A 21,522-nucleotide genomic window follows, 5' to 3' on the forward strand; every position below is an offset into this window, starting at 1 on the left:
ACTAAGTAGCTAAGGATAACCTTGAGTTCTAGGTCCTCCTCCCTTCCAGGACTATGAGCATGTGTCACCATACCTGACTCCATCTCTGCTTTACAAACTGTTAGTTAGGGTTTCTATTGCTGCGAGAAAACACCAGGACCAAAAAGCAAGTTGAGGAGGAAAGGGTTTATTAGGCTTACACTTCCACATCACTGTTCATCACTGAAGGAAGTCAGGACAGGAACTCAAACTGGGCAGAAACCTGGAGGCAGGAGCTGATGTAGAGGCCATGGAGAAGTGCTGCTTACTGGCTTGTTTCCCCTGGCTTGCTCAGCCTGCTTTCTTACAGAACCCAGGACCACCTGCCCAGGCATGGTACGACCCACCCTGGACTAGGCCCTCCCTCACTGATGCCTTACAGCTGGATCTCAAGGAGGCATTTCCTCAATTGAGGCTTCTTCCTTTCTGACGACTCTAGCCTGTGTCAGGGTGACACACAAAACCAGGCAGTACACAAACCTACCTCTTCACTCAGTGGTTCTAGATCCTCCCAGTAAGCATAGATCTCATCCTCAGCTTCCACAGTCCACTAACTATAATCCTCTAAAACACACTTTTTGTGTCATTATGCATGGTACAATAAGCTCTGAAGAAGCAAGTATATACTATATCTCAATGTCCTCATTCAGTGCTTGCCAAGGAATTATAGCCCTTATATATATATATGCTGAACTAAAATGAAAAACTTTTAGTAGAGAGTATGAATCACACTCTTTTTTTTTAATTTTTTTTTTAATTTAATGTACATTGATGTTTTGTCTGCATGTATGTGTGTGTGAGGATGTCAGATCTTAGACTTACAGACAGTTGTTAGCTGCCATGTAGGTGCTGGGAATTGAACCCAGGTCCTCTGAAAGAGCAGTTAGTGCTCTTAACCACTGAGCCATCTCTCCAGCCCCTGAATCACACTCTTAGAACAACGTATACAGTATGCTCTATAGGAGCCTCTTCATCTACGGTGTCCACAAACATCAAGCTGACTTTAGTAGTAACTTCACTGAGTTTAACTACATGATCTCTATGGTTCTGTCCTGTTCTATCCCCTGCACATCTTGGTATGCCAGAAACTTAGAACTCAGAAGAAGGATAGGTTAAATCTCTAAGAAATGATTAGGAGACAGGATTAGAAGACTTAGCAAAATAAATAAATAAATAAACTAGCCATGGATGTTGTATAATCAGAGTCTCTTTTAAAGGCTAGGATAGGGTTAATATCAAAACTCTCTGTGGTGGTTAGAATAAGAATGGTCTCTATAGGCTCATATATTTGAATGCCTAAGGAGTGACTATTTGAAAGGATTAGGAGGTATGGCCTTTTTGGAGGAAGTGTGTCACTGGGGGTGGGCTTTGAGGTTTTAAAAGCCCAAGCCAAGTCCAGTGACTCTCTTCCTGTTGCCTGTGGATCTGGATGTAAAACTCTACTTCTCCAGCACCATGTCTAACTGCATGCCACCTGCTTCCCACCATGATGATAATGAACTAAACCTCTGAAACTGTAAGCAAGTTCCAATCAAATGTTTTCTGTTATAAGAGATGCTGTGGTCATGGTGCCTCTTCACAGCAAATAGACTAAAGCTGGGCAGTCTACAAAGTGAGTTCCAGAACAGACAGGACTGTTACACAGAGAAACCCCATCTCAAAAAACCCAAAACAAAACAAAAAACCCACTAAGAAGCTGAAGAGTTGATAACAGGATTAGGGTATTGCTGTGATAAGCATGACCATGCTGCCTATTGGTGGAATGTGGACTTTGGATTAGGAAAGCACTTGAACATTTTAAGCAGAGCTTAACAGGCCATACTAGTAGGAAGGTGGAAAACAGTGGTGCTGAGAACAGTGTAGATTACTGCAGCCCGACTCAAGAGGTTTCAGAGATGAATATTAGTAAATGGCCTAGAGACCCATTCTTGTGATATTTTAATGAAGAATGTGGCTGCTTTCAGCTCTTGTCCAAAAATTCTGCCTGAGGCTAAATTGAAGAGTTTTGGATTAATGGCATTGGCAGAGGAGATTTCAAGACAGCCTGACTATTGCAGGTGGTTATGAGTGGCCATTCTTCTGCAGATCTATAATGAAAAGGAGCAAGCTGAGCAAGGAAAAATACAAAACGCACAGTTTAAGGAGAAAAAGAGCACCAGGAAGTTTAATGGAGCTAAGTCCAGTGCTCAAGGAGATAAAATGTTTAAAGAAAAGCCTGATGATAAATGGAATAAAAGGAGTATGGTGGCCTCAGGGCAAGACTCCACCTAGCTAAGCTTCCAACTTGTAAAAAGGAATTAAAGAAAAGTTTAAGGAGTAAAGGAAATCATCAAAAATAGAAAGCTGGTGAAAAGGTATTTGAATGAGGGGGCCAAGTTCCAGCCTTAGGAAGCAGAAGAACTTGGCAGCTTCAGCCATGTAGTTCTGGATTTAGAATCAAGGATACGAGAGAGAGGTTATGGAATCTCCCTCTGTGGCTACGGAATGCTGCTGAGACCAGGCATGTGTCTGAGGTGTCCCTACATGGAGGCCCAAAAGAGGCCATTGCCTGAAGTTGTGAAAGTAAATCCTGGAGACCCCAAGATATTAGAGATGGCAGAGTCAAGGGGTACCTGCTGTCTTAGTTAGGATTTCTATTGCTGTGAAGAGACATCATAATCATAGCAACTCTTCTAAAGGAAAACATTTAATGGAGGCTGGCTTACAGTTTCAGAGGTTTAGTCCATTATTATCATGGCATGAAGCACGGTGGTATGCAGGCAGACATGGTGCTAGAGAAGGAACTGAGAGTTCTACACCTTGATCCTCAGGCAGCAGCAGGAGAATGTGTATCGCACAGCTTGAGTATATGAGACTTCAAAGCCTGACCCCACAGGGACACACTTCCTCCAACAACCCCTCCTAATAGTGCCACTCCCTTTGGGCCAAGCATTCAAACACATGAGTCTATGGAGGCCATACCTATTCAACCACCACACCTGCCAGGGAGAGCTAGCAGGGAGTGGAACCAGCCCAAGAGAAAGAAGTGTGTTATAGTCAACAACGCTGAAAGGAGAGCTGAAAATGGACATGAGACATAGAGATGCAGAGCTTAGAGTTTGCCTGGCTGGTTTTCAGTCTTGCTTTGATCCAGTATTTCCTCATATGCTCCCTTTTGGAATGGTAATGTATATCCTGTGCCATTCTATGTTGAAAGTATGTGACCTACTTTTTTTACTTTGATTTTACGAAGGTTACAGTTAAGAGATTGCCTTGAGACTTAGAAGAGACTTTGAATTTTTGGCTTTTTAAACAGTATTGAGACTGAGATAGACTATGAGGACTTTTGAAGTTGGACTGAATGTGTTTTTACATTTGCTATGGCTACAAGCCTACAGGGGCCAGGGAATGGCATGTGGTGGAATAAGAATGGTCCCCATATAACTGCTTTTTCAAGTATGTTTGAGAACATGTCACCCAGACACCTTGGAGATTAAGGATAACCCTGAAGGTCACTGACCTCCATTTGTTAACAGTAGCATGCCAGCTAAGCCTTTTCATTTTCACAATCCTCTTCAAGCTGGTGTAGTACCTACTTTTCAGGAGTGGCTCTGTGCAACATTTATTGGCCTCCTGAAATTCATTTAGCCCCCCTTTGAAGATACCTTAAAATTTATGAGCCTGAATGTAGCCATTATAAGACCATTAGTTATGCTCCTTATGAGCTGCCTGTTTTTTCTTTATGGTTCTTAGTTGTTGTTTTTTTGTTTTTTTTTTTCAGAACTGCCAGCTTAAGTCATGCTGGGATCAAGAAAAACAGGCCTTGGCAGTTCATGTTCCTGGAGTTGTATCCATGCCAGTGGATGTCCACACACTCCAGAAAAGAATTTGACATCGCTGCTGCCATTGTTGCTATTATAGCAGAGGCGGCCACCACTGCTACTGTTTCTGGGATTACCATTTCATAATTGCTTACTACAGCTAGCACAGTGGAGACCCTGGCAGCAAAAGTAGCTACCACAGTTAGTTAATCTTTCATTCTATTGGGCATGATAAATTTAATTCAATAATTATATACATTTCGATTGGCTTTGAAAATTATAAATTTATAAACTCAAGTTCCATTTGCTTTTGGGATACCATCTTACAAGGACTCCAATCTGCAGAAAGGCTCATTAAGGAAGGGAATGGATCAGTTGCCTTTAGCCTACTGGCTATGGGTGGGTTAGGACTTCTGTTGGTCTTTTCTGTGTCGAACACACAGATTGCAAGCCCAGCGCCACTTTGAGATCTTTGGCAGCAGTTAACTCTGCAGCTCACACACAATTGAGTCTGTATGATAATGAGTATTCATAGATGGGTAATACCTGGGGGGACGCTCACCAACCTAAGACAGAGCGCCTGTGTGGTCTGGGCAGGCGTCTCCATGACGGGTAAGGTGACCTGCTGACATTCCACACAACCTAAGTCAGAAGCTCATTTCTTAGTAAAAGGGGGACCTGTAGGGCCCTGGCCCCCGTTTTGGGTAACTGTTGCCTTGCTTGCTGACTTTGACCTTGATATCCTCCCTATGCTAATTCCCTGCCAGGTTCCACTCTCCTGAATGCTTAAGGGAAGATCTGTGTGTGTGTGTGTGTGTGTGTGTGTGTGTGTGTGTGTGTGTATCCTGCATAATGGGCGTTAACAGCTTAGATGCAAGATTATAAAACATCGGTAGCAAACTTCTGTCCTCGGGGTTCTCCCATTGTGCTGTAAGCCTGTATTTAAGATCTCCTCCCTCCTTCAATAAACGGCATTCGGCATATTAAAATTAAAAAAAAGGGCCCCTGTAGGCTCATATATTTTAACACTTAGGGAGTGATACTATTTGTTGGAGTAGGTGTGGCCTTGATGGAGGAAGTATCACTGGGGATACACTTTGAGGTTTCAAAAGCCAAAGCCAGGTTCAGAGGCTTTCTTTCTTCCAGATGTCTGGAGATCTGGATGTAGAACACTCAGCTACTTCTCCAGCACTATGTCTGCCTGCTGTCATGCTTCCTACCATGAAGATAATGGACTAACCTCTGAAACTGTAATCAAGCTCCAATTAAATGCTTTCCTTTAAAAGAGTTGCTGAGGTCAAAAAAAGAGAGTTGCCGAGGTCATGGTGTCTCTTCACAGCAACAGTACACTGATGAAGACCCTTTTAAATTTTCCAGTTAAAGCTAGTATATAAAAAAGGCAGTGGTGGGCCGGGCGTTGGTGGCGCACGCCTTTAATCCCAGCACTCGGGAGGCAGAGCCAGGTGGATCTCTGTGAGTTCGAGGCCAGCCTGAGCTACCAAGTGAGCTCCAGGAAAGGCGCAAAGCTACACAGAGAAACCCTGTCTCGAAAAACCAAAAAAAAAAAAGTGGTGTCACACGCCTTTAATCCCAGCACTCAGGAGGCAGAGATAGGAGGATCTCTGTGAGTTCAAGGCCAGGCTGGTCTACAGAGTGAGTTCTAGGACAGCCAGGGCTACATAGTGAGACCCTGTCTCAAAAAGCCAAAAACAGGAGGAAAAAAAAAAAATGAAAGGACACTTCACTGAGTTCTCAGTTCTGCCAACACCACGAGTCAACTTTGCCACATACCATGTATCCCTGAACAAATTACATTAACTTCATTGAGCTTTCCTTTACCTATATGTAAAACAGGGACACTAGGAGCTAGAGAGAGAGCTCAGTAGTTAAGAGTGCTTGCTGCTTTTGCAGAGGTTCTGAGTTCAATTCTCAGCAGACACATCAGGCAGCTCACAACTATCTGTAACTTCAGCTGCAGGGATCTGATATCATTTTCTGGCCTCCATGGGTACACACACACACATGTGCACATACACACAAAAACACATACATAAAAAACATTTTTTAAATATATTTAGAGCCGAGCAGTGGTGGTGCACGCCTTTAATCCCAGCACTCAGGAGGCAGAGGCAAGCGGATCTTTGTGAGTGTGAGGCCAGCCTGAGCTACAGAGTGAGTTCCAAGAAAGGCTCCAAAGCTACACAGTGAAACCTTGTCTCAAAAATAAAATAAAATAAACTATAGAGCTATAGTAATAAAAACAGCTTGGTACTGGTATAAAAACCGACATACGGACCAATGGAATCGAATTGAAGACCCTGACATTAATCCATGCACATATGAACACCTGGTTTTTGACAAAGGAGCCAAAACTATACAATGGAAAAAAGAAAGTATCTTCAACAAATGGTGCTGGCATAACTGGATGTCAATATGTAAAAGATTACAAATAGATCCATATCTGTCACCATGCACAAAACTCAAGTCCAAGTGGATCAAAGACCTAAACATAAATCCAGTTACACTAAACTTAATAGAAAAGAAAATAGGAAGCACTCTTGAATGCATTGGCACTGGAGACTATTTCCTAAATAAAACACCAACAGCACAGACCCTGAGCACAACAATTAATAAATGGGACCTCTCGAAACTGAGAAGCTTTTGCAGGGCAAAAGACACAGTCAATAAGACAAAAGACAGCCAACAGAATGGGAAAAGATCTTCACCAACCCCACATCTGACAGAGGATTGATCTCCACAATATATAAAGAACTCAAGAAACTAGACATCAAAGTACTGAAAAGTCCAATTAAAAAATGGGCTAAAGAGCTAAACAGAGAATTCACAAAACAAGAACTACAAATGGCTGAAAGACATTTAAAGAAATGCTCAACATCCTTAATCATTAGAGAAATGCAAATCAAAACGACTCTGAGATACCACCTTACACCTGTTAGAATGGCTACGATCAAAAACACCAATGACAAACAATGTTGGAGAGGATGTGGAGCAAAGGGAACACTCCTCCACTGTTGGTGGGAATGTAAACTTGTACAACCACTGTGGAAATCAGTATGGCAGTTTCTCAGAAAATTAGGAATTGAACTACCTCAAGACCCAGCCATCCCACTCTTGGGCATATACCCAAGGAATGCTGATTCATACCATAAAGATACATGCTCAGCTATGTTCATAGCAGCACTATTTGTAATAGCCAGAACCTGAAACAACCTAGATGCCCATCAACGGAAGAATGGATGAAAAAAATGTGGTACATATACACAATGGAGTACTACTCAGCAGAGAAAAACAATGAAAGCATGAAATTTGCAGGCAAATGGATGGAACTAGAAAAAATCATCCTGAGTGAGATAACCCAAACCCAGAAAGATAGTCATGGTATGTACTCACTCATAGGTGGATTCTAGATCTAAAATAAAGAACAATCAGACCACAACCCATAGAACCATAGAGGCTATATATATAGCATGGAGGTCCCTAGGACGACTGTGGCTTATAATAAATTTCAGTTTTACTCAATTATTGAAAAAAAAATAGCCAAATGAATGGAAACACATGAACTATGAACCAAAGGTTGAGGGGCCCCCAGCTGGATCAGGCCCTCTGAATAGGTGAGACATTTGATTGGCTTGATCAGTTTGGGAGGCAACTAGGCAGTGGGACCAAGTCCTGTGCTCATTGCATGAGTTGGCTGTTTGAAACCTGGAGCTTATGCAGGGACACTTGGCTCAGTCTGGGAGGAAGGGACTGGACCTGCCTGGACTGAGTCTACCAGGTTGATCTCAGTCCTCCGGGGAGGACTTGTCCTGGAGGAGGTGAGAATGGGGGTGGGCTGGGGGTAAGGGGAGGGAGTGGGAGGGGGGAGAATAGGGGAACCCATGGCTGATATGTAGAACTGAATGGTATTGTAAAATAAAATATATATATAAAAAAAGAAAAATAAATAAATAAATAAAATAAAAAAATATCTGTCTGTCTGTCTGTCTGTATTTAGAACCAGGCTTGGTGATGTACACCTTTAATCCCTAGCACTTGGAGAAGGAAGCAGGCAGGTCTCTGTAAGTGTGAGGCCCATATGGTCTATATAGAGAGTTCAAGGCCAGCCAGAGCTACATAGTAAGACCATGTCTCAAAAACACCAAAACAACAAAAGAACAAAAACAAGCAAACAAACAAAAAAACAAAACAAAAAACTTGGAATTATTTTTTAAAGAGATAGTAATATCTATCTTCTATGTTAAATAAATTGTTATAAATATACAGCACTTTGTAGAAGTCACAAATGAAAGTTATTAAGATAAAGCTATAGACAGAAAATAGAAACACTTTTTTTTTGAGACAGTCTCTAGCCCAGTCTGACCTTGAACTCCCTATGCAGGCAAGGATGACCCTAAACTTTTGAGTCTTCCGCCTCTACCTCCAAGTGCTAGGATTACATGGTAAGCCACCACGTGCAGCTTATATGATCACAGGGGGTCATAGCTAGGACTTCATACATTCTAGACACGCACTTCACAACTGAGCTGTAACCTGCACAGCCTATGCAGTGATGGAGACCAAGCCACAGCTTCATGAATGCGAAGTAAGCACTCCACAACTGAGCTACAGCCCTCCCATAAAGTGGTACTGTAGCCCTAATACAAATACATGTACATATCTCTATTGAACCATCTTCAAATTCCTTTGAAGAACAAGGAGTGTGGCTTATGCCAGGGAACTCAGATTGAGGACTATTTCAAGCTTCAGGCCATCTTGGGTACCTAGTGAGTTGCAGGACAGCCTGGGCTAGAGTTAGACCCAATTTTTTTTTTTTTTTTTTTTTTTTTTTTGGTGTGGCTTTTCCAGACAGGGTTTCTCTGTGTAACCACCCTGGTTGTTCTGGAACTGTAGACAAGGTTGGCCTCAAACTCACGGAGATCTTCCTACCTCTACCTCCTGAGTGCTTGGATTAAAGGTGTGCACCACACTACCCAGTCGAGACCCTATCTTTAAAAAAAAAGGTAAATAAAATGTTCCTTTTAATAACAACCAACACAAACCTTTGTTGTAAATTCTCTACATAAGAACTAAAAAGTTCTTCTCTGACTATACAGCTTTTAAGTTGCAACTTACTTTCATTCTGTAGTATGTTAATGGCATCATCTATTATGCAGTCTGGAGAGAATCCTGCAGTCTTTGATAATAATCCCAACAATGAGGCAATTTTCAGTCTCACAGATGGATCATTTTCCTAGAGGAAAAAAAAGCAACTGTCATTTGTGGTGATATTTTATTTATATGTTAATAAATAACGTTTGCCTGGATATGAGAGGAAAGAGCAAGCCATTTTAAGTAAACATAAAAATCAGGCAGTGGCAGCACACACCCTTAATCCAATCACTTGGCAGGCAGGGTCCCTGAGTGTTCAAGGCCACATTAGGGAACAGAGTCAAGGTGGTGACACATGCCTTTAATCCCAATACCAACCATAGAGACCTGGAGGTCTGTACAGACAGGCAGTGACAAGGAAGTGAGGTAGCTGGGCTAAGAGCCAATGAGAGGGCAGAGTAACAAGGCAATAAAAGCCTGGGTAGACAGGAAGTCGTGGCACTTGGAAGCTGTGGCATGGTGAGGTAAGGTTAGCTGGTGGCTATTCCTATTTCCCTGATCTCTAAGGCTTTCACCCCTATATTTGGCTCCGTATTTTTTATTTAATAAGACCGCTTAGAAATTGGCCTACAGTCATTTGATAATCTACTCTTAGCTATCAAACACACAGTATACATGAAACTGACATCCCAAAGGATATTCAAAGATCCAACTATTCTAGCGCTTCATTCTGAAAAATTAACTCATACACCTCAAGAGAGTTTCACTCTACCAATGTAACACTCAATACTATGAATGGAAATTTTTACATTTCCATGATGTCGTTAACTTCTAAACTAAAAAATGTGCATTTGACATTAAAAGTGCCTTATCTCCACTATTCAGTCAGTGTTGGATGTCACAGACTTTCCCCACCAACAGGGCTAGCACTGGACACTCAGCATCACTGCTGGAGAGTGGGAGTGACAGGTGCCATAGTTGTCACTAGAAGAAACTCTACATCACCAACTTTTGTGGATCACCAGACCCAGATGAGAAAGCTGGGATAGAAAAGTGCAACTGACTGAAGATAGATCTGCAAGGGAGAAAAAAAAAAAGATGTCTGGTCATTTTAGCTTGAAAATTAGGAGATGAACCTCGATGATTGCTGTGCTAAGAAATTTCTCTGCAAGACAAAAGAACATGTCCCTTTCTTCCCCATACTGTATAGTTAAGTATGTGGCACTATACCCAATGCTGAAAAGATGATAAATGAATATATATTGGAGGAGGGGTGCCTTATCAGTGCTGACATTAAGTAATCTTTCTATACCAATGACAAAAGTATTTAAATTTGGGTTGGAAAAATCAAACTGCCATCCAAATGTGATCATAACCACCCCACACCTCACCTACGTATTTTTTGGTTGTGGTTTTGTTTTTTATTTCCCATCTATTTATTTATGTGTGCACACATGTATGCAGGTACACGTGTACCACAGCACATGGGTGGCGGTCAGAAGACAACTTCCGAGAGCTGGTTCACTGCTTCCACCTTGTTGAGCCTGGGTCTCTCCTTTCTGTTTTACTACATACCGCAAGCTAGCTGGCCCACAAACTGCTAGGCGGTTCCCCTGCTTTTGCCTCCCATTTCTCCATAGGAATGCTGGGATTACAGGTGTGCTGCAGCATCCAGCTTCCTGTTTGTCTGTGTGGTTGGTTGATTGGCTGGTTAGTTTGCTTTGGTTTTTTAGACAGGGTTTTTCTGTGTAGCCTCGGCTGTCCTGGAACTCACTCTGTAGACTAGGATGGCCTCAAACTCAAAGATCCACCTGCCTCTCTGCCTCCTGAGTGCTGGGATTAAAGGTGTGCGCTACCACTGCCCTGATAGCATCCAGCTTCTTTATGTGGGTTCTGGGAATTCAATTCACATTTATATAGCAAGCACCTTTACCCCACTGAGCCAACCTTCCTGGCCTGGTTTTTGGTTTTCTGAGACAAGGTCTGCTTCTACAGCCCACAATGTCCTGAAGCTCACTGTGTAGCTAGGCTGGCTGCAATCTCCATCTCCCTGTCTCCACCTTCTCAGCACTGGAATTACAGGCATGCACCACAACCAGTTCATCTACTGTCTAAGGAAGCAACAGACACAACCAGGCCTAAAGCAAAGGAAAGGAAAACAGATATGGTCAGAAGACCTAAAACCCCGCCTGCTATGCCGTTTAGTATGCACATTACTTTTGGAACATCATTTTTGTACAGTTAATCTTAAGGTATAAGTGAAGAGAAAGTGAAAGTGCTTTGAAACCAGCCAGAGGTAGTATAAAGACAAACTCATTACAAAAATGAATATAAATAGGAGCTAGAGAGATGGCTAGGTGGTTAAGAGCACTTGCTCCTCTCGTAGAAGACCTGGGCTTGATTACCGATGGTAGCTCACAACCATTTATAACTCCAGTTCTAGGGGATCTGATGCCACTCTGGGCTGCACAGCAAGGCAATCTATAAAAAGGAAAAAATGCCACTTTACCTTAAAAACAAAGTAAGAGGACTATTACAGTAGGCATGAAGGCCTTAAACAGGGAACAGCAGGATGGGGGGCACACTACATTCCAGAGGTGAACGCAGAAGAGACATGGCTGATACTCTTTGTGCTCTCACTCCTCTACACACAGAACTCACAGTCTTTTGAGCATGTCATTTACATGCCTGTCTCCACTTACTAGCCTGCAAGCCCCTGAGGATGGCATATACCTCACTTTCATCTCAGTATCCATGGTGCCTAGAATATGAATGAACACCTTCCCGCTTCTCTGCAACATTAACTCATTCTGCAGGCAGACACAGCACAGCTCTTACAAATAATCCCCCAGGTTCTTACCTTATAATAATGTTCCAAGAGAATCCTAACTACCCCCTCCACGCTTTCTGCCTCGACAGGCTTCCTGGCAAACTGGAGTAGGTACTGCAAGGCATCTGCTGGGGAGGTGGCTTTACACAGATCGATGTGGAGAGCAGCAGATTTACTTGGTTTTGTTAGCCGGAGCTTCTTAGTAGCGATTTCCTCCTGCTGCTGCTGTAAGACAGTAAAGAAGGTAAGATGTGGAAACAGTCTGCAAATTTAACTTGGGTTCATTTGGTGGAAATAATCTTTCCTTTCTAACACACAGCTTAGCTAACAGAACTTAGGAATGCAGGGTCATGGAGTCAGTGATGGCTCAGTGGTAAAAGTGCTCGCTACCAAGCCTGACGATGACCTGAGTCCCAGCACCAGACCCCGCGTGGTGGGAAGAACCAGCTCTTCACACACACACACACACACACACACACACACCTGCACAGAATAAGTAAGTATTAAAAAATGTGTAAGTTTGTATAAAAGGCAACCTATCACTGTAGGTTCCTCAAGTCCTAACAAAATAGGCAGGCATAGAAAAATGTCATAATCGCTGGGCGGTGGTGGTGGTGGTGGTGGTGGTGGTGGTGCATCCCTTTAATCCCAGCACTTGGGAGGCAGAGCCAGGCGGATCTCTGTGAGTTCGAGGCCAGCCTGGGCTACCAAGTGAGTTCCAGGAAAGGCGCAAAGCTACACAGAGAAACCCTGTCTCGAAAAAACCAAAAAGAAAAAAGAAAAAAAGAAAAGAAAAAGAAAAATGTCATAATCACGCATTTTCTTTACTCTCTAATGTATTACTTTAGTGTAGGCGGCAATGATCTCCCTCAAATTTGCTATATCAGGAAAATTCTAGTCAGGAACATTATATAATATGGAAAAAAAAGCGGCTTTGAAGTCCAAAGAATTATACACTACTAGCTAGGTGAGGCTTTCTCATTTATAGGAAGAGCATCCCAATACCATTTCAAGGGGTTATGTGAGAAACCTAAATTATTCTATTTTTACTATACATACATATAAGCACTAAACACACACCAGTTTCCCCTCTCTCCTCATTTTCATAACAAAGAAAAAAACACCAGAACACAAAGATTTCATTTCATCACTCTATTTCTAACTATGCATACAAAATTTTAAAATGAGTTTTTCTGACAGCTGGGGGTACACACCTGCAACCCCAGCATTCGGGAGATGGAAGAGGGGCTCTAAAACATAAATTTAGTTCTCAGTGCTACCTGGATTGCAGTTGGCTCAAAATCGAGGAGTGAATTTTACCCTCTGGGGGTATGTAAGGAAGGGAATAATATCTGCCATTGTAACATTTTAGGGAGCCAGGTCCTATTATTTCTGCCATTAAGGAACAAGACACATACACTAGTGTTGTATGGTATTTTGTTTGTGTCCTGACAAATAAAGCTTGCCTGGAGATCAGAGGGCTGAGCTAGCCACTGGTTAACTATAGAGGCCAGGCAGTGGTAGCATACACCTGATCTCAGCACTTGGGAGGATCATGACTTTGATCTCAGCACTTGGGAGGGATCATGCCTTTGATCCCAGCACTTGGAAGGATCAAGCTTTTGATCTCAGCACTAGGGAGGATCATGCCTTTGATTCTAGCACTTGGGGGATCATGCCTTTGATCCCAGCACTTGAGAGGATCAAGTTTTTGATTCTAGCACATGGGAGGCTCATACCTCTAATCCTAGAACTAGGGAAATGGAGACAGGATCTCTGCCCCATTCTGAAACAGGATTCAGTCTGAGCACTGGCAGAGGTAAGAACTCTCTAGGGGCTGGCTGCTCTGCTTCTCTGATCTTTCAGCTTTCACCCTCGATAACTGACTCTGGCTTTCTATTGTTAAGACTTATTAGGACTGAGCTTCACACAGGTAAGTACAGCAGTGCAGGGTGATGAGATCAAATAGCACAACAGAGTAGCATGGAAGCAGCAGAAGAAACTAACCTCTTGTTGAACTTTCAATCAAGTCGTGAAGCAAAAACACAAGGCCACTCAGTATAGGATAACAAGTAATGAAGAATAGCATACAGTTTGTGTAAAATAGACAACTACAAAAGTTCAGAGATGTGTAGAAACACGGCATGCTACAAAAGGAATGTAGGAGAGAAGTGACACTATACAACAATGTAAATGCTCTGAATGCCTCTACCTTAAAAAAAGAAAGCAAAACAGACAGACAAACCAACCAACCCTGCTAAGCTGGCAAGCTTATGATACCTATATTTACCACAACAGAAAGAAAATATGGTGGGGCTAGAGAGACGGTTTACTGGTTAAGAGCCGCTCATTAGGAGGACCTAAGTTCAGTTCTCAGCACCTGGGTCAGGTGGCTCACAAATATGTCTATCTGTCTAACTCCAGCTCCAGTGATCTGACACCTTCTTCTGGCTTCCACAGGCATGCAAACACATGGAATACATTCACACAGACATAGACACCAATAAAAATAAATCTTTAATGACGAAAGGGAAGAGAGGGAGGAGGAAAGAGGGAGGAATACAGAGCTAGAAAATCCCAAAGGAGCCACAGATGCAGGTCTGACAAGCTTTCTGACCCTTGATTCATTCAAAGTTCAGAACTAATTTCACAGAAAAGGAACAACAAAATATTAACGCCAACTCTCAAAGCTATTATAAGAGGCTGCTGGGAATGTAGCTCAGTTTGTAGAGTAATGCCTAGCATGCTCAGGTCCCTAGGTTCAATCCCCAGCCTTGCACAAACCAGGATGTGGAGACAGGTTTAGAAGCTAAAAGTCAACCTCAGATACATAGCAAGTTTGAGGCACCTGGGCTCTATGAGACTTTGTGTTTGTTTGTTTGTTTGGTTGGTTGGTTTTTTTTGTTTTTCAAAACAGAGTTTCTCTATGAAGCCCTGGCTGTCCTGCAACTTGCTCTGTAGACCAGGCTGGCTTCAAATTCACAGAAATCCACCTGCCTCTGCATCCTGTGTGCTGGGATTAAAGGCTTGAGCCACCACCACCTGGCTCAGACCTTGTCTTAAAAAAAAATAGTTGGGCCTGCAGAGATGGCTGAGGGTTAATAGCACTTGTTCTTGCAGAGGACCCAGGTTCAATTCCCAGCACCCACCTGGTGGCTCACAGCTAACTCCAGTTCCAGGGACATAGATGCACTGTCTGGCTCACCAACTATGTGATCCCAAGAGGTAGGCCCTCTGATGCATATTAGACTTTGTAGCCGAACACTTCCCACCATACATGGTACACGGGAAATCACTCAAGTATTTAAAAATATAAATAAAATCCCTCCTGTTGAATTAATGAATGAATAAAAGGTTTAATAATCATTTTCCAACAGACATAGTGATGCACGCCTTTAATCCTGGCACTTGGGAGTCAGAGGCAGGCTGATTTTTGCATGTTCAAGAACAGCCTGGTCTCTCGAAAAAATAAAAAATAAAAAAGAGTAATTTTCCTAAATGGTACTGCTCTGCCTAAAGATCGAAGAATGCTGGTGAATCGCTGGCATAAACTGGGAGCTGGTCAGAAATGCATATCTTGCCTCACCTCACCAACCTATTGAACAGAATCTGCATTTTAACAAAATCCTCAAGTGAGCTGGGTCTGTAGCTCAGTGGTAGAACATGGGCCTCAGCATCCACGAGGAGGTCCTAGGTTCAATCCCACTATTACCAAACAATAAAAAATAAAATTTTAAAATTCTGCATCATATTTTATATGTATCTGTATACATGAGGAAATGTGAGATGCAGAATGAAGATCTGCCTCGTCTACAGACATACTATAGAGCACACTGACAGTTCTGACAGAGCTTGGTCCACCTATGCTTAAAAAACTCCGAAGGAAGCCGGGCGGTGGTGGCACACGCCTTTAATCCCAGCACTCAGGAGGCAGAGTTGGGCAGATCCCTGTGAGTTCGAGGCCAGCCTGGTCTACAGAGCGAGATCCAGGAAAGGCGCAAAGCTACACAGAGAAACCCTGTCTCAAAAAAACCAAAACAAAAAACAAAACAAAAAAAAAAACTCCGAAGGAGGCTGACAGTGTAGCGGTCCTGTGACCCTCACCTGCTTTGTCTGGGGCTTGAATTCTGCAGACCACTTGGCCAGCCCCTTGGAGCTTTGCATATAGCCCACCTTGTCTATGAAAGTAGGGAACAAGAGTTAGGAGGGATTCTGCCACGAGCCGAGGACAGAGGGATGCAAATGTAACCCGATCTGGCACGACCAAACTGTGAGAGATTAAAATAAGGTAACGGAGATGAGTTTTTAAAATTATACAGCACTTTGTTTCTCCTGATAATTTTGTATGTTGTTTTGTTTTGTTTTCAAAGTGGGCTGGGAGTGTGACTCAGAGGTTAAAGTGCTTGCTTAGCATGCTTAGGACCCTGAATTCTATCCCCAGAACTACCAAAACCAAAACCAAGGTAGACTCCACATGAGAACAGCGGCCTCGACCTAACACACCCCCTGCAGTCCGAGAGCCTGAACCTGAGCCGCTTACACAAGCTTAGGCGCCTATCTGGAGAACAGCGTGGGGTGAGGACAACCTTCCCGCGCCGACCGGTCCACGACCCTTCCTGCCAGAGCTTACCTGAACCACTTTAGTGAACTCCTCATACACCCGCTTTTTAAGGTGCGCCGCCATGGCTGCACGGGCACTCTCGGCTTCCGTAGTTCCTGAAAGAGCCCTGCAAAACCTCTCTAGCACACCGAATTCCGCCGCAATCCCACAAGGCAGTAGGGTTCGCGGATAGAGAGGCCGCTTCCGGAAGCTCGACTGCCCGGCCGCCCTGTGAGTCGATTGGCTGCCTTGACTCCGGCGGAGCCGGAAGTCTGGGCGCATCCTGAAAGCTGGGCGGAGTCAACGCCTGAGGCGGGGCGGGCCGGGGCGGGGCGGGGCGGAGCTGGAGGCAAAACCCGGAGCTGTGTTCTCTGGCGGAGCTGAAGTTCCGTTCCGAGGTCTCCTGCTAGAGTCTTAGTTCAAACTTGCCCCTGAAGTTCGTTTTCCTTAGTTCCAGTAATTCAGAAGTTCGAGACCAGCCTGCTCTACAGAGTGAGTAGGACAAGCAGAGTGGTTACAAAGAGAAGAAACCCTGTCTCAGGAAAACAAAACAAAACAAAACACACACACGCACAATAAAGCCAAAAAGCTTCCTGTAGAATTAATGAAAGGTTTAAGATCATTTTCCTGAATGATACTACTCTACAAGTGAAGATTTAAGTATGCTGGTGATCCTTCCGGGGACCAAGCCTCTGTCAGAACTGCCAGAGTGTTCCCTGAATTCTGGAGAAGAGACCAACATTTCCTCTGATAGCTGTGGGAGAGTGAAAAGAATCTTGAGATGGAGGATGAAGCCAAAAATGCCTGTAAGGCTCTGGTACTTGAACAAGTGACCGCCACTAAAAACATATTGATAATACCTAACCTGACAAAAACATGCTTAGAATGGAATAAAATAACACAGAAACAAGAGCAGCCTGTAAGTGAATGTATGTGGTACTGTCAAGTTTTACAACCCCCCCCCAAAAAAGTTAATGTGGGATATTTAGGGGAGGAGACAGGAGATTAGTAGGTATAAAGGACCCAAAACACATAAAAGATTGTCTTTTTTCCTTCTTTTTGTTTTCCGAGATCAGGTAGAGTTTCTTTGTGTAGCTCTGGCTGTCCTGGAAATCGCTCTGTAGACCAGGCTGGTCTCAAACTCACAGAGATCCGCCTGCCTCTGCCTCCCTAGTGCGAGGACTAAAGAAGGTATGCACCACCACCGCCCAGCAAAAGATTATCTTTCTCCTATAGTCTAAGTGGAAAGAGATACCTAAATAGATGGTTACAGAGCAACCAAAGTGTGCTGGATAAAGGAATATGGTTTAGAAGGGTCAACTTTCCTTAGGAATTTTTTTTCATCTAACTTTAAAAGAGTACATTTTCCAGAGAAAAAGACGGCATCTCAGACTTCAGAGACAAAGAGTATACAATGTGTCAAAGGAAATAATTAGCAAACAGTACCTTGAATAAATATTCTTAACATTCCAATATTTGGTATCCTGTCAAATCCATGTCACTAGTAACTCTAAAACTACTAACTGGATGAGTTTATACCTGTCCTCCTAACCCCAGGGAGACTGAGGTAGGAGGATCTTTTCTGGGCTAGCCTGAGCTTTATAGCAAGTCTATGCCAATTATTATTTTATGTGTTAAATTAAGAAAAACTGAAACTGGGCTGGAGAGATGGCTCAGCGGTTAAGAGCCCTGGCTGTTCTTCCAAAGATCCTGAGTTCAGTTCCCAGCAACCACATGGTGGCTCACAACCATCTGTAATGAGATCTGGCTTCCTCTTCTGGCATGCAGAACACTGTATACATAATAAATAAATCTTTAAAAAAGAAAAAGAAAAACTGAAACTAAAAGTAGTGATTCAAGAAATAAATACACTGTCAAAGTATAATGACATATTTATGAAAATGCCATACTGAAACCCATTCTTTGGTCTGTCAAACACAAATAAAAACAAAACAATGTGTGGTGACCTACAGCTGTAATTGCAGCACCCAGGAGGTAGAAGAGATAGGAGAATCTGGAACTCAAGCCCATCTCAGTATATAGTGAATTCAAGGCCATCCTACAGATAGGAAACAAAACAGCCTCGAAATAAAACGAGTAAATGAATAAACACTTGCTTCAACAACATCATAGAAGTGGAATGACCCTGAGCTTAGCCTGGCCTCTGGGCAAAGATGACCCATTCAAATTCATGAAGCCTCCCATATTTTTAGAGCAGCACCTAAGCAGAAGGTTTTTGGAGGTTTCAGTCCTCAAATTGGTGGCGAACACTAAATTAACAGGTGAGACCCTTGTGTGTGTAGGCACTGTGTCCACCACTAGGTGTAGAAGCCAAAGGTCCATGTTGGGTGTCTTCCTCTGCCAGTTCCACCTACTTCTTGAGACAGTGCTGGTTTGTGTGGGGACACTTTGTGTGCTCTAACAAATAAAGCTTGCCTGAAGATCACAGGGTGGTGCTAGCCACTAGTTAACCATAGAGGTCTGGAGGTCTGCACAGCCAGGAGACAGGAAGTGATAAGGCTGGGCAGAGAGAGGAGCTTGCCACCTTTTAGGTCTGAGGAGTCGTGGAGGTAAGAGGAGACTTTGGCTGCTCCTTTACTTCTCTGATCTTTCAGAGAAGATATCTACCCCAATATCTGACTCCAGGTTTTTTAAGACCAATTAGAATTCTCGCTACAGTTTTGGCTAGACTGACTCTAAATCCCGGTGGTGTCCTTAACCCTTTGCTACACCCAGCACTGGGTATTGGAGGTCTAAATTTAGGTCCTGGTCATTTGAAGGAAGGACACCCAGGATTGTCGTTGGGCCGCCACATGCATGTGCATACACACGTAAAACTGAGTAGAGGACACTTAGGAGATGGCTCAATCAGTTATGGACCTGCTGCACATTGGAATCTCTGCAGCCATATAAAAGCCAGGCACAGCGGTGTGGATCATCCTCAGTACTAGGGAGTCAAAGACAAACAGAGCTTATTGGGCAGTCAGCCTAGCCAACGTATAAGCCCTGCCTCAAAAGTGCACACACACATACACTCTGTTCGAATCTTAGATGGTCTTTTAATAAAAACCCTGTACCAGATATTGAGGTGAAAGCTGAAAGATCAGAGAAGCAGAGCAAGCCACAACCGCCACCTCTTACCTCACCAACTCCACGAATCCTCTGACTGAAATCCTTTTAGTCTTCACCCTAAAGGGTCTCAGCTGAACCGCTTTAGTTCCTGTTTCCTCACGCCTTATATACCTTTCTCCGCCCAGCCATGTCACGTCCTGGGATTAAAGGTGTGTGTGCTCCCCAGTACTGGGTTTAAAGTTGTGTGCCACCACTGCCTGGCTCTGTTTCCAGTGTGGCCTTGAACTCACAGAGATCTCGGCCTCTTGAGTGATAGGATTAAGGGTGTGTGCCACCACTGTCTGGCCTCTGTGTCTAATCTAGTGGCTGGCTCTGTCCTCTGATCCTCAGGCAAGTTTATTAGGGGACACAATACACACACACACACACACACACACACACACACACACACACACACCTTTGTAAAAAGCCATGCTAATGAACACTATAGGAGGGATGTCATTCACATACCAAGTTTTACTCACCAGAGACTGGCAATTGGAACTGTAGTGAATCGGAGTAAACTGTGAAGTAGCCCTTCTCTTCCGAGAGCTTCCACTTCTATCCTGACAGATCTCTGAGGAATGTCTCTAGAGCTTGCCACCCTAGTCTATATCTTCAATTCTCATCATTCCTTCACAAATTTATTGTTTTTTGTGTAAAAAGTATAAAAGCACCGTTTCCTTCGGACTTGACTGTGTGTGTGTTTACATGTGTGCACTCCACAACAATCCTGCTGCCAGCCCTATGTGTAATCCTGGCAATGTGACTTTGAGACTTCTTTCATTAAAAGATAGGCTCATCTGGATGTGGTGGCACACACCTTTAATCTCAGCACTCCAGAGGCGGAGGTATGCAGATTTCTGTGAGAGTCCGAGACCAGTCTGGTTTATATAGGGAGTTTCTGGTCACTAAGTAAGACCCAGATCATTAAAAAAAAAAAAGAAAGAAAGAAAGAAAGAAGAGAAAAGAAAGGAAAGTAGACTCTATCTTCCCAGCCTTTGAATGTTGGTTGGCATTAAAAATTACCAGCAGATTATGGCGGAAGTAACAATATAATAGATTTGACTTAAGCATTAATGTGCACCTGCCCTTTGGAAAAAGACTTGATTATACTGTCCCAAAACAAATCTGCCTTCCAACCCATGGGAGAGAGTCATATCACCCCAAAATAACTCCAAGAATGGAGGGATATACTAGTTTATTACCCCATTGTGTAAAGTAAATCTGCTTCTAGCTCTCAGCAGATTTGTAAACACCCACAAACAAAGCTGTCCGTGCCATTTGCTCAGAAATGACAGACTGTCTCCCAACAGTTTGTCACAGTTAGCAGAGCTAACTGATTTGCAGTGCAATAAATCTGCCACCACAGAGTGCTCATGGGATAGAGAGGTAGCTCCGTTGTAGGCTGTGTGTCTATCATGTGTGAAGCCCTCTGTTCAATCCACAGCATCCCCAAAGGAATCAGATGTGGTGGCACTTGCCTGTAATACCAGCTTGGGAGGTGGAACCAGGAGAATAAGGAGTTCAAGGTCCTCCTCAGCTACATAGCGATTTGGAGGCCAGCCTACATTACATGAGACCTTGTTTCTTAAGGAGAGTCCCCTGCAAAATGATGCACTTTCAGGAGCTAAGCATCAGTCTTTGCTATGCACAGGTGAGATGTGGATCAGTGGCAAGATTAGCTTCGATGGGAAGAAGTCCGGACTGTAGAACCCATCCCTAGCCTCCAACCTGCCTTTGTAGCATTTTGCTCATTCATTACTTCATTAAGCAAGCGTGCAAGGAACTGGTCAAAAAGACTGACTGACACCCATAGGTTGGACCATTGTGTCCATTTAAGTTTTTAGAGCCCCTCCTGGAATGGATGCCCTCTGGTGGACACACCTAAAAAGCAGTATTGTCTCTCAGGCCTACTTGTCACCAGTCTCTTCCTCTTGCCTTATTCTGACTTCCATGACTTGGCCGTGGTATGTCCACCACAGGCTCACGTGTTAGACCGCTTGGTTCATAAAGCACCTGGTGAGCTGATCTGAGAAGTTGTGGAACCTTTA

The 21,522-nt window shown here is 43.5% G+C and overlaps 1 protein-coding gene across 2 annotated transcripts in view; it reads right to left on the reverse strand.

Moving 5' to 3' along the window:
• The window catches only part of Ints4 (integrator complex subunit 4), a 78,094-nt gene extending 61,520 nt beyond the window's left edge, over positions 1 to 16,574 (reverse strand). The window contains exons 1-3 of one of the 2 annotated variants that reach the window (XM_028877447.2): positions 16,388 to 16,574; positions 11,788 to 11,982; positions 8,952 to 9,069 (exon numbers count right to left, since the gene is read on the reverse strand). In XM_028877447.2, the coding sequence (XP_028733280.1) occupies positions 8,952 to 9,069; positions 11,788 to 11,982; positions 16,388 to 16,441 (367 nt within the window). In that variant the 5' untranslated portion in view covers positions 16,442 to 16,574. The remainder of the gene's footprint in view (positions 1 to 8,951; positions 9,070 to 11,787; positions 11,983 to 16,387) is intronic. The other variant, XM_028877448.2, reaches the window with a different exon arrangement.
• Positions 16,575 to 21,522: the final 4,948 nt, after the last annotated feature.

The sequence above is a fragment of the Peromyscus leucopus genome, chromosome 1 (genome assembly GCF_004664715.2).
Source record: "Peromyscus leucopus breed LL Stock chromosome 1, UCI_PerLeu_2.1, whole genome shotgun sequence".
Lineage (NCBI taxonomy): Eukaryota > Metazoa > Chordata > Mammalia > Rodentia > Cricetidae > Peromyscus > Peromyscus leucopus.